The following is a 14133-nucleotide window of genomic DNA, read 5'->3' as shown; positions in this document are numbered from 1 at the left end:
AGGATCTTCAACGACATACGTCTGGAGTGGCATGTGTAAGGAACTCCTCTGTGGTCTATGCATCAAAATAAACTAAGCTCTTGAGCCTTCACATATATTTATAACATCTGTGCAGATAGAAGAAGTAGTTCTCCGCATTTTTCAGGAAAGGGGGAAAAAAGAAAGTCAGCCCTTACAGCTGCATCAGAAATACAGCCCTTTTGATTGCTGTAACATTTTTTTTACTAGATCTCATTCCCATTATGACCAGGCTTGAAAACAAAAAAGGCCCAGGGCTCAGAAAACAGGAACACACACACACATCTCAAAAATCTAAGATGCTTAGGAGATATATATATATATATATATATATATATATATATATATATATATATATGCTTTCGTAGATTTTCACGGGTATAGGAATGCAGGTTTTGGTGTCTTCGGGTGTCTTCCCGTGTAAGAGTCGGGGTGTCTGTGCGACGTTTCGACGAGGTCTCACTCGTCATCTTCAGGCTGGTGCTTTCGGCTTCTTGTTACTGGAACAGAGCAGAGTCTGGTGTTTGAGTTCCTATAAATACTGTTGAGGGGTGTGGTGTATAGCCTCCAACGTTCTGGGCAGAGAGGACGTTGGAGGCTATACACCACACCCCTCAACAGTATTTATAGGAACTCAAACACCAGACTCTGCTCTGTTCCAGTAACAAGAAGCCGAAAGCACCAGCCTGAAGATGACGAGTGAGACCTCGTCGAAACGTCGCACAGACACCCCGACTCTTACACGGGAAGACACCCGAAGACACCAAAACCTGCATTCCTGTACCCGTGAAAATCTACGAAAGCAAATATATATATATATATATATATCCCCCAAAGTGGTTAAAAAAGACATAAGGTTGGCTGGAATAAAACTTCTTAGGCATTTTGTTTTGACAATGTGCCTCAGAAATTCACCACTTTTAAGCTATGGAAATGTGAGCAATTCAATGTCATGACACACAAAATTGAAGCGTAATTGCTTCTAAGTGGTTGACAACCAGCAAGCACTTTTCGTAGTCCTCCCCCCTCCCCTTTCCCAGATAAAACTGAAAATGTATGGCATAAAGTGGAAGCTCTTGTCAAAAGTTTCATTTTAACATGAGCAAAAATGGGGCAGGAAAGCAACAACGTGGTATTGAGACATTTTAAGCGGCTTTTGAAATGAGGAGAATTGCTGCCTTCTGAAAACCAGGCGATACTTAAACACTGTCAGTGGGAGACTCTTAAAGGCAAGAAGAACAACTGTTTGAAATACATATCCCAAGTGGCAAAATTTAAGATTGGGAAAGAGGAAGGAAGACAAAATGGATATATATATATAATGGCATGAGCCTGCAACATAGTTTTCAAATTCCTGGAACCTCAAGAAAAAAAAGTTTGTGGGGGAGAGATAACTGTCACGTTTCTTAGTTCAGTTTGGATTCTAAGGCAACCTTAAACGCTTGTGAGAACCATCAGACTTATCTAGTGGTTTAACAAACACATGTACTAGGGCCAGAATCAAACATTAACACAAAACCATGTTTTGTTTAGCCATATTCTGGTTTCTTTTAATAACTTACCCAACCCTATCTACAAACCATAGTTTGATTGGGAACAAGAAACCAAGATCTGAAAGCATAGTCTGAAATGGGTTGATGCTAAACCAATTCACAGACAAGCGACAAACATCCATTATGGCCACTGCTTTCCCTCCAGAGCCTGCTGGATGAAGTTGCGAAGCAAGCAGATGCAAAGCAAAAGCTAACAAACAGCTCTAAAGCATGTTTTCCTTACAATACATCTGGACGCTCCAACTACGGTGTGAGCTTTTCAATATGGTTAGCACAAACCATTGTTGCTCATTACATGTGAACCCAGGCTAGAAAGGATCAAGGCAAAACTCAACACACAGCCCAAACTCTCCACATCTCCCTAGTGAGCATAGCCTCACATTCTAAAAACTACCCATACAAACCAGATGTCCCGTGAGTGTTTTTTCGTCCAAGTGCTTCAATGTTGACATGGGAAGTAACTACAATACTCCTGGCTGGTGCAGCATGGGGGCCAAACCAAGCAGAATTGGCAACCACAGTCCGTATTAATCAACCCTGGGGCTGTTTGCATTTATTGCAACAGTGTTTGCAGAACAGCATCACAAAATATAAAATAACTGAACAGAGAAGTCAACATCAACCATTAAGTAGCCTATGAGCGACAAAGCTGAAAAGGTTCTTACCAATCATATGATTTGCAACATGGATCTGTATCTCTCTTTCATTCTCAAAGGTCATTTGACACTTGATGCACTGGTAGGTCTTTTTCTGTTTAAACAAATAAAAAGAGAAAAGGTAAGAGAGCTTTGTAGGCAGCAGAAAGTAAAATCACACCTCACACCACCTTCTGTGTTTTAATAAGATCAGAGTTTAAGAATGATGCAACAAGCAATGGGAAGATGGCTTGGCTACTGGAACTTTGACAAATCACCCTGCCCCAACTGGCTCTACACAGGGCACATTGTATACGTGTGTTGCAAGATGTTTGCGGCCATGTCGTGTGTAAAAGCAGACTACCAGGTTTCCTTGCTACCAACCAAAATGCCTGCGACCTGGTTTTCTCCTGCAGCATCACTGTCCTTGTGAGTATGACCAAAGACCAGAGGTAAATAGCCATTTTTGCACTTCTTTTTATTACTGTCACTGTTGTCAAACAAGGGACAGAAACTGAAAAGACTGTGGTAAAGCAACAAAAAATTATGCGACAACAAAACGAATAAACATTTTAAGCTTTCATAAATAGAGCCCACTACCTGAGAGGCATTATGTGTTGTTCTCAGCCAGCAGATATGTGTGTGTGTGTGTGTGTGTGTGAGAGAGAGAGAGAGAGAGAGAGAGAGAGAGAGAGAGAGAGAGAAAGGTTGAAAGCTTTTGCAGCTAATCAGATGTAATAAGAGTAAGGACCGTGGGTCAGCAGTAGAGCATCAGCTTTGCATATAGAAGATCCCAGGTTGAATTCCCAGCAGCATCTCCAGGTAGGGCTGGGAGAGACTCCCCATCTGAAATCCTGGAGAGCTGCTACCAGTCAGTGTACACATTACTGAGCCAGATGGGCCAATAGTCTGACACAGTATAAGGCAGCTTCCCATGTTCGAATAAAACCAAGATATTTGTTTAGCATTATTTTCAAAGTTTTATTAATGTTTCAACGTATTAAGAAACCGAAACAATGACCGCTCCCCTTTGTGTGGACGCACGCAGCCCTCGATCTGGAGCGGCCCCCATCAGCATAGGCTTGGCTTTGCCTTCCCTCAGGTGGGATACCTGAAGGTCTCCGCCTACCTCAGTCAGTTGTCCAATCCCACCTGGGGGAAGCGTTGCCAAGGAGACCAGGCCAGGCAGGGGAGGGATTACCTGCCCACACAATAGAGGGAGGATCTTACCTGGGAATCCTACCCACCCTCAGTTAATGTCTTCTTTGCAGGTTAACTTTTCTTCATAGGTTTTACAGGTAACTTTTCTTCACAGGTATGCGGGCGCTGCTACGTTAAGGTCGCTGTTAAAGGGCCGGAAAGGAATTTCCCTGCATTGGCAGGTTTCGCCTTTCCCGTAGCAAAACGTCACAACTTTGGCGGTATCAGGCCTTGGGCGGAATCCTTTAGTCCATCTTCCTCTTTGCGGTGGCGATACCAGGGTTCCCCGTTAAAGGGGTTTCTGAAGGGAGGCTTTGACCGTACGCCGAAAGGTCGTCATTGCTCTCCCCTGCGGCAGCGGCGTAACGGGGGCGGCTATCTCTGCTTGAGCATATGTTCTCCAGAGCCGGCCCATCCCCCCCACACACACTGGATAACCCTGAAGCTCCCTAGGTCCCCGGCTGGGGACTGGGGAGGGAGAACGCCCAATGCCTGAGCCAAGGTCTATCCACATTTGAAATTTAATAAAGTTGTGGCCAATTTAATCCCATAGCACGTTGTCTTGAGTCGTTATTCCACATGACGGGGGGGACTGCTCGGGATCTGGGGACTCCGCCTGTCCACGCAAAAATGTGCCATTGCTGATGGCAACAGAACAATTTGGGTTTAGTGTTATGAATATGAACCTTGGCCTTGCACTCTCTGGTCTCCCCATGTCCACAGCAACCATATATGTTTTAGTTGCAAACTATATTTTGCTGTTCTTTCAGATCCCAGAAAACAATAGGCTGCATTAACCACCATTTGCCTACAAACTAGCAAAACAAATCAGGCTGAGTCTTCAATTTGCAACCCTAGCTTCCAAGCAAACAATGGTTTAGCTGAAGTGGCAAACTATAGGGTGCCACTAAAACAGGAATGGAGAAGCAACTAGGAAGAGGAAAGAGAGGAGGGACTATCTAAGCCTGGGGGCACATATTGAAAATGCCTAATTGTGCACAGGTGGGAAACCTGTAGCCCTTCAGATGTTGCTGCACTATCCCTGACTCTATCTGACTGGGACTGATGGGACATGAGAGTCCAGCAGCACCTAGAAGGCAACAGATTTCCTACTATTAGTTTAGCATTACTGAATGCTACCAGTGTACATTCCAGTAGGAGAAAAATGGAGTCAGCAAAGAGCCAGTTTTAAGTGGAATACTAGGAAACACAGATCTTTTAATTGATTGATCATGCACTATTGGTAGCTGAATGCAGAGATTTTTTTAATGGTTTTGTTATAATTCAGAAACGTAGCATTCAAGTTTATTTCCTGGGAGAGGAGTTGCCGACCGTCACACTTGCACACACTTTAGTGGGGATGTTTAATTGATCGATGTGCTTGCAAAATTCATAAGATGCCTTTTCACAAAGTTTAAGGTGGGGTCAATAAAGCAACTGTACTAAAAGCAACTTGATTAAAAATTAAATGGAGAATTGGCTAAAAATCAGCAACAATAAAGCAATGCAAATGATGAACAGAAAAAAAGCAGAAAAGTGAGTAACTAAGAATGGTTTGTAGATTAAAAAGGTATGATCCATCTATCAGGAAAAAAATGATATAATGACACTGGCTGAGGCATGTTTGACTGGGATGCAGCAGTAGGCCTTCCCTAAGGCCATACCAAGACTTTGGAACTCCCTGCCACTGAAGAGCCATTCCGCTCCCACTCTCATGGTCTTTCACCACTTTTAAAGTTGCTTTTATCTGCTATAGGCACTGCAAGGACTACAACTGCAGTGAAAGGGGAGGATGTAAATGTTTTCAAATGTATCGGCCAATAGCCAAGCCAACAGAATAGGTGCTAAGATGGAAAGGCCTCTGTTGTACAAACCAACACGCTCCATTTCACAAACAAGAATTTCGGCATGAGATCTGAAGGAGAAGGCAGAACATATGGCGGAGGGAATGAACATTACAGCACTTTGGGTCTAGGCCAGCCAGCGGTTCTCAACCTGTGGGTCCCCAGATGTTGTTGGACTACAACTCCCATCATCCCTGAGCTCTAGCCGTGCTAGCTAGGTTCAACAGCATCTCGGGACCCACAGGTTGAGAAAAGCTGGTCTAGGCCAATGGTAGTATTAACAGAGGAGTATGGCAACGTTCACGTTTAGACACAGAGTTGTAGGACCAATTCACCATCTCAGAAGTCGGAAATCCAAACGGAGGATGGAGCAAAGACCACTCCTGGCTTGCCATTTAAATGACTATGCACCAGAATGCCAATGCAGTAAAGTTGTTCGAAGGGCAAATCTGCATTCAAAATGCTGCATAACCAAAAAAATTCTAACAATGCAAAGGAATACCCCACTACAAAGGGTGATGGACAAACAGAAGCCAGAACTAAGCATCAACAGCCCAGCCCTACACATTGAGTTCAATGGGCTTAATCACTATTGTTTTAGTCTTAGACCAGGGAACAGAGCCTGGGTCCAGATGTTACAGGACTCCAACCACCTCTCCATCCAACATAGCCAATGGTCAGGGATAATGGGAACTGCAGTCCAGCAACATCTGGAGAGCCACAGATTTCCTCACTCCTGCTTCAGTCAGTCAGTGTAATCAGATTCATTTATATGTTGCAGTAAAATGTGCTTTTCAAGGAAACAAGACTTCTGGGCAAGAAGAGTGTAATTCCAGAAAAAGAGCATGAAAGAAACCTCATATCACCCATGGACCAGTGCAAAGGAGCACTTGCGGAAATAGAGATATACATTCCAGAAATCGGGGAAATCTGCAGTGAAACACGACGCTGATTTCCCTTCACCAATTGCTATACACTTCCTATGTCACGCTAATAAGTTTAGCTGCCGAAACAAGGAGATAGCATTAAGAAGCAATTACATGAGCCACTTGTTCTATGGGAGAAGATTGGGTTTGTATTTAAGAGTGGCAAGGTGTGTCTTCTTGGTGATGAGACATAGGGAGGGGGGAATCCTAGGAATAATTTATAGGGATTAAAAGTTAAAACGCTTCTGAAGGGAGGAATTCCATTAAATAAACAAAGCCTGTTGCTTCCCCCCCCCCTTTTTTAATAGATGGCTAAATCATGGCTAAATCAAATGGCTGGCATGCCTGCTGCTTACGAACAATGCAAAGGAAAATACCAGATGTAAACTGCAGCAATTCACATATGGATGACGAAAGCAGCAGAGCTGCAGGACGCTCGCAGAAGGATACAAAATTCACCTGCTTTGGCCCTGTTGTCCAGTCCCAGACATATCTTGGGTATGGACAGCAGAAGACACACAGCAGAAGGCACACTGAGCCAACCCCAAGGGGAGATAGTGCCTCTACCCTTCTGTCTCCCCCTCAAGACAACCTCCTATTCCATGACAAAATTTGTTGTGTTCACTTCGGCCTTCCCCAAATCCAGATATTTTGTCACTCCCAACTCCCACCAGCCACAGCCAGCATGGTCAATAGGAAAGGACTATAGAAGCTGGTGCCCAAAACATCTGGAGGGCACCAGGTTGCAAAGGGGTTTGTATCCCACTGAAATTAATAGAACTAAGTTAACCATATCCATTAACTTCAATGGCCCATGTTGCAGATCAAGGCTGAATGAGAAAACAGCAACTTGGGCTACCCAGTGAATTTAAAAACTGAAGTGGGATTTGAAGAATGGGGGGCTTTCTAGCTCAAGACATGCAACCTTTTTTAAAAAAAAAAACCTTTTCTATTTAAACAAGATTTGGCTGTTGTTTTTCATTATAGAAGTATCTTTCCTCATCTGTTCACCCATAATTATTTCTCAATAGACTCTCCCAGTAACCCATTTTACTTCAGTGTTTACTAGGGCCAGGGGGGGGGGACATTCTCTAAGCCTCGTCTACAGGATTACAGAAGTGCACTTATTAGCAGAGCATTCCTGGCATCTAGAGGATCTTCTATATTCCGAACGTACCTTTCCCTCTTGAGCTAGAGATATCAATACATCCTGGTGCTTACTGAAACATGTACTTCTATTGTTTTCAATGTAAACTCAATGTAGCTTCTCTCTGACTATATATTTTTCTAATCCTCTGCTGTTAGGCTCTGGGTAAAAGGGGGAGGGGGAAGCAGGGGGAGAGAAGAAGAAAAATCAATAACGGTCCAGAAAGAAAGAAAGAGGAACTGGTCAAGAATTATAGAGTAGTAATGTCGTTTGGACAGCTGCAGGCTGCTCAGTTTGTATTACACACATAAGGCAGGCAGCATAAAAACTGCATTTTACCTGTTGTACTACAAATCAACAAGAGATTACAAAACAGAGAACAGCATGTTGTTCAATTTAGTTTGCCTGGCTATATTTGAGACATCTTTTTTTTTTAACAAGCTTCTGAAAGCTATGGTTCTTTGGAAAGGATATGAGCATTCAGGGGCCTTTTCTGTAATCATGAAAGCTTCTAAATCTATGGGGTTAGTTGTGATCAATGAGCTTCAGAAATGCAGTGTGTGTGCGTGCATGTGTGAGGAAGAGGGAAAGCATCAAAATGAAAGAGATAAATAATCTATTGAAATTATCCTAAAAGGAAAAATGTCTTCCTGCCTTAATTGCACACCCCACATCTTTTCATCTGGCATTCATTTGCCTTCATCATGTTAAGGTTAAGTGTTACCAACAGTGCAATCCTTTCGCACGCTTACTCAAACATAAGGCTGACTATACTCAATGGAACTTACTCACTGCTAAGTGCTTACAGGATTGTCACCTAAGTCCCACTGAAACCAAAGGAGCAAGATGGGAGGCTGAAGTGAAAACCTCTCCAGAAGATTTCTATTCTATTCTATTCTATTCTATTCTATTCTATTCTATTCTATTCTATTCTATTCTATTTATCAAAATGTGTATACTGCTTACTAGGTCCAAGACCACTAAGCAGTTTACAGTAGACAGTCTAAAATATTCATTAAAAATACCCAAAACAAATGAGCAGACATTAAGAACAAATTCCATGAGAATATTATTACATGAGATTAATCTTTCGGGCAGGCAAATTTTGATAACTGGGAAAGAGGAGTGCCTTGCCTTTAGAAAGAAGGTAGTCAGAGGTTTGTCTTCTTCCCCCAACAAACAAAAGCCTTTCTGCCACCTGCCCAGCCACCACCTGGTACCTGGGACAGGAGACCCCTGGGAGCAAGATTACAACATTGCTAAAGCAGCAGCAATGCTTTCTTCTTTCTGCTACTGGTTAAAAAAGGTGAGAGGACTCAGTCATTTCATCTTCAAAAGGCAAGATGCTCCAATGAAAATTCTTAAATTCCAACCACCCTCATAAAATCCACCTACTTTCATGAAAGAAAAAATGATCCTACGAAAGTAAAGTCTGCTTACTTTCACTGGAACTCATGCTGAGTTGGGAAGTTTGTTGAACAGGACCTCCAGGCAACAGGAGCTAGGTGAACTCAGCCTATATTGCCTGTTGCTTGTGAATAGGGACATCCTGATTGGACAGGACGTGCACTTCCTGACAGTTATGAAAAGGACTTCTTCCAAAAACACAGCAAGCTGACTTATGCCCAAGTCACATCAGTGCACTAAACATCAGAAAAGCTTTCTGACAGTAAGAGCTGTTCAGCAGTGGAGCAGACTCCCAAGAGGTGGTGGACTCTCCTTCTTTGAAGATTGGATAGCTAAAGAATCATGGCAAGAAAAATTGATGGACTATGCAGAACTGGCAAAACTGACATATAAGCTACAGAACAAGGATAACTATAACTTTAAAGATGAATGGGAACCATTTACAAAGTATTTGAAGACGCAACAAAACGAACTGGACTCCTTGGCTGGCTTTGAATAAACATTCACAAACTTTTTATTGATAATAATCAGCTAAATAGTTTGAGGATCTATACAACTTTGTAACATGCAGAAAACAGCATTCTCAGAGAAATCAAAGACTGGAACTGAGGGAAGCCGAGGGGTGGGGTTGTGTGAGAGGGTGGGGGGAGGGAGGAAAAATGAGGGGAAAAAATAAGGATGATATGTTTCTGGATAATATGTTCTGTTTTAATTTTGAATTTATTTATTTTTTTAAAAAAAAGAAGATTGGATAGCCATCAGCCATGGATGCTTTAGTTGAGACCCCTGTATTGTAAGGGGTTGGACTAAATGACCCTCTTGACCTCTTCCAACTCTACAATTCTATGATTCTTTGCAAGGGGTGTTTTAAATGTATGGTGTGCACACAGGAATGATGAGAAATTTAGACCAGGGGGGGCATGGCCAGGACGGTGAATAGAGTGGGGGCAATATGCCCCCTGACATTTAAAACTGGAGCCTTCTGGGGGGAAAAGGGGCATCACAAAAAAGGCTGGGGGCAGAGGCCCCTCACTGAAATCCAAGTGTTCTTGCTAAGGGAGGACTCCACACATGGACCATGGCTCCTCCCCAGGGAGATAGGTCTTGCTTATGTCCTGTCATATGTCAAGGTTGACAGTGCCTGTGGATATAGGGCAGAACCCAGATCTAGAGCAATTTTAGGTCCAATTTTAGTCCACAGAGAACACCAAGGGGGCCGATAAATAGGGCAAGGGGCATTGTGGATTTGCATCCATCAGCCTGTTCGCGGGATAGTTATTGTTTAACAGGAAGGTAGAATGGCAGATCTGAGGCATTAGCATATATGCCAATCGCAGGCTCCTGTGTAAAGTGTAATTTGGTGCAGACCTGAATTCTGATTTTTCATTATCTTCTACAAAAGAAATCTGCCCTCTTGGGGCAAGATTCAAAGCATTTACTTTGTTGAAGAACTTAAATTCTCTCCTGAGGGAAGAGGAGGTATAGAAGCTTTGTTGAAGAGACAGAGTTAAAAGTAGGAGTAAGGAGGACGGCAACCATTTCCATTCCCGATAATGGTGAAGGGGGGGAGTGAGTACAGTGAGAGGCTGGAGCATTTTAGCCTCTGTGTGCACAGCCATACGAAATCAGAATTAGCCTGGCATAAAAGAATAGGGCTGTTCTTCAAGAGGAGCGTGAAACACAATGAAGAAGCAAGGAGGAGAAAGGCGGCGATGGGGCTAATAAGTAGTTTTGGATGATGAACTCTCAAGAGGCATCACGCTGAAGGGAGAGGTGTTTCCATTTCGTATTTTATTCTCTGCAGAATTAGATGTATAACACAGCTGGAGGCAGGTCTAGTCACCGATTCGCTTGACCCCAAGGGAGCGAGTATGTAGTTGCAGTGCTAAAGCAGCAAGTGAAACAAAGCAAAGAATCTTTCGCTCGGATTGTTTCAAGCTCCGAGAAATCCTTTGAACCCAACACATTGTCGCAGATCAGCAAGATCTACAAGACAGACTTTTAACAGCTCTATCCCAGCCATGTACAAGATGATGCTTCGTCGGGGCAGAGTGGGGCAGGGCGGGTGGACTTCTGGCTCACGTGGAATGGGGGAGGAGGACTTTGGAATAGCACCAAGCGAGTTGGGGGCTTTATGCGATGAATCAAAGGTAATTAAAAACGTTTCGGGAGGGGGGCACAAAGGATGTTATACGTGCAGCTGCTTTGCCCGTCAACTGAGAAAAAAGTGCCGAGCCTTGCTAGTCCATCCGACTTTATTCGGGACACCCAGAAACGAGCAGCCTTCCGAGCCACAAATAGTAGTTTGAAGAAATTATTTCCAAAGGCCACAAACTGCAGACATGAAAAGCTCTCTCAGAAGGTTGCCGATGTGCCGAAATAGCCAAGAATCTTATTAGTACAGATGCCAGTGGCAGACTAATCTGCAGAAACTTATGTAAGGAAGCAGCTGCTGGTTTGATCATGAGGTAGTCTGGGAATAGCTGCTACTTAATCAATGTTTTGTGTAAAGGCAACCCGGGGAAAAAAATCACTTTTTAATACATGCAACATATTGAAGAAAGTTCTTCAAAGATAAAGTGTCTACCTAACTGAACTAAGGACTTTGGGTGTGTTTTCCCCCTCTTACGCTACCCAAAGCAGTATAGGAGCTTTTGTTGAGGGAGGGGGGCAGGGTTCTTATCCTGGTTTGTAATTAAGCTGGAGACAGGCAGGATAGAGGGTTCTGACTGATTTTTTTTTTTTTAAAGCACCAGCCCTGTGTTCTCTCTTCTTCTCCCCCCTGGAAACATCTCCTACTGCCAAACATGGCAGCAGCACACAGCATGGCTGAGCATCATGCCAGAAGGGCCCATCAGTGCTTGAGGCGAGACCCCCCTTGGCTCAGATTCACCCAGCAGGTAAAGCATGGAGCCACCTTTCTGATCTTCCCACAATGCCCCAAAGTGGCACTTGGGCAGGCTACATTGTTAGAGCGTTAAAATGGATAGGTTTTCTGCTAACCACTGTAGTAGAACTGCCTGTGCCAACAGCTGCACCACCACCAGGTCTTCCGGTGTTCCAAGGTGTGCCAAGGTACAGGGTGCACTGAGTAGACCTTTGCTGGGAGGGGGGGTAGAGGAGAGGCACACACCTGAAACGGTTTTGCATGGCATATCCCCTCCTAGTGGTGCAGCAGTAAAACTGCTAGCTCATTTGCAAAGCTAAGCAGGGTGCAGCATGGTTTCAAACTGAATGGGGCACCACATGTTGAGATTCTTGCACTGCAGGGGGTTGGGCTCAGGGTCCCTTCTATGATTCGATGATCATCATGGTGCACATTCCCTCACCTCTGCTGAATTCCACTAGCTTCTGTTTACAGAGGTGAGGAAACAGGCAACGAGGTACCATTGTGATGCATGTTTTGCAGCTGCTGAAATCACTAGAGAAAAAGAGATGTGTGGTGGATGCTTTCGCCCTCCCCCATCAATCCTCCATAATAGCCTACTTCCACAGCCTAAGGTCAGAAACGTTTCAGTCTCCCTTTATAGTGCATGGCTGAATAGATGGGAGAAAAGCATAGAAAGTGAACTTCATATGGAGTCAAACTACTGGTCCATCTAACACATTGATATCTACATTGACCTTCGAACCATCTTTTCCAGCCCTACTTGGGGATGGCAAGGACTGAAACTGGGACCTTCTGCATGCAAAGCATGTGTTCTACCACTGAGCTACAGCACCTTCTTCTGGCATTGAGCTGCCACATTCCTCTGTGCAAGGCCCATGCTCAACAGTGTCCAACAAAAACCCCTGTCCAATCCAATGCCTGAAGAAAAGTTAACAAGTTTTTCTTGTTGAGTCATTTCAAATGTTAGAAAAAGTGGCATGGGGATTAATTTCTGCATGGGGGGCAGGGAGAGGGAAAGATGCACAGCATATATTTTCCACTGCTGGCATATATAGCCGTGCAAGTTGGCATGTCTATGAGCTGGCCTATGAACGTACCAATGGAGGAAAGCATATTAGTCATAGATTCCCAATCTTATGAGGGGTAGGTTGTGGCCGCTTCCAAAAATGCTATCCACATCAGGCACAACAACTGGGTGGTGTTTTCACTGCCTGCTGGCTGCACAAAGCCTACTAGCATGCTCTGGAGTGCTCTAGGAAGCCACCTTGTGTGCCATGATCATGCCTAGTGTAGCAAAAGGCCTAGAATCTGTATTATGTATGCGTATTGCATTTCTATCTCACCTTTCCTCCAAGAAGAACAAGGCAGCATACAATGTATGTCCCTCTCCCATTTTAGCCTCACAATAACCCTGAGACAGGTCAGGCTGAGAGCGAATGAATGTCCAAAGATCACCTGGTGAGCTTCATATCCAAATGGAGATTTGAACCCTGGTCTCCCGAGTCTTAGTCTAGCCATGCTCTAGCCATTGCACCACACAGGTTCTCTGTCATCTGAAGTGGCCTCTGAGAGTGGTGTCGCTTCACAAGGCTCTAAATCAGACATGTGCAAGGAGGTCTTTTAGGAATCTATTTCTAGCTGCTATGATCCACGCTGCAGTTTGGGCAGAGACGAGCAGGTGCATTCCACACTCCGCCAAAACTTTGCTTTTTGCTCACCTGTGAGGCACACTTTCCCACTCTTCAGTGTTGGAACGCAGACAGAATGGCTTGTATGAAGCAGTATCCAAGTAGTGCCCAATCAATTTTTATATGAGAGTTTAAGTGAAATGACTAATTTGGAACTCAAATTTATTTATTTATTCTTTTATCTACCTTTCTAACCTGCTCAGGGCAGTTGGAACTCCATCTCAAATTGCTTTACAAAGGAAGGATGCTTACCATGAGTCTTTTATGGATATAATGCCACTGCTAACCTAACTATGACCACAACTGTGCTTGCCACTCTGTGAATGAACCAGTAGCTAAATGAGGTAGCTTTGACAGCAGAACCCTATAACTCTTTTTATAGTTGGGGGGGGGAATCACCTATACTTTGTAGTTAATTATTGTAGAGCAAATGTTTGCTGAGTTCCAACACTCACATGGAACTCGTGTATAAACAGAGGTTCCCTTATTCCCTCCTGAGCAAGGGAGAGCCAGACACTCACAGAGGAAGTTTTCAATACTAAAGAGAATGGAAACTTCAAGTGCACATTGGAGCCCTATGTGCAATGCGAGTTTCTGAAGTCAGTATCTATTCCTCTTACTATTATTCATTACGGTGGTGCCTCGCAAGACGAAAATAATCCGTTCCGCGAGTCTCTTTGCCTAGCGGTTTTTTCGTCTTGCGACGCAACCCTATTAGCGGATTAGCAGATTAGCGCTATTAGCGGTTTAGCGGCTATTAAAGGCTTAGCGGCTAAAAGGCTATTAGCGACTTAGTGGCTTAGAAAAGGGGGGGGAGCGAGAAAA

General features: G+C 43.9%; 1 protein-coding gene across 3 annotated transcripts in view; it reads right to left on the bottom strand.

Moving 5' to 3' along the window:
* ZNF423 (zinc finger protein 423) overlaps positions 1-14133 on the bottom strand; it is a 333305-nt gene that overhangs the window by 119130 nt on the left and 200042 nt on the right. For all 3 annotated transcript variants that reach the window (XM_082232860.1, XM_082232859.1, XM_082232861.1), the window contains exon 5: positions 2237-2321. In XM_082232860.1, coding sequence (XP_082088986.1) covers positions 2237-2321 — 85 coding nt within the window. The remainder of the gene's footprint in view (positions 1-2236; positions 2322-14133) is intronic.

Source organism: Podarcis vaucheri (genome assembly GCF_965113315.1).
Source record: "Podarcis vaucheri genome assembly, chromosome: 7".
Lineage (NCBI taxonomy): Eukaryota > Metazoa > Chordata > Lepidosauria > Squamata > Lacertidae > Podarcis > Podarcis vaucheri.
Note: the sequence above shows the minus strand (reverse complement) of the source record. Positions and strands in the feature narration are given on the sequence as shown.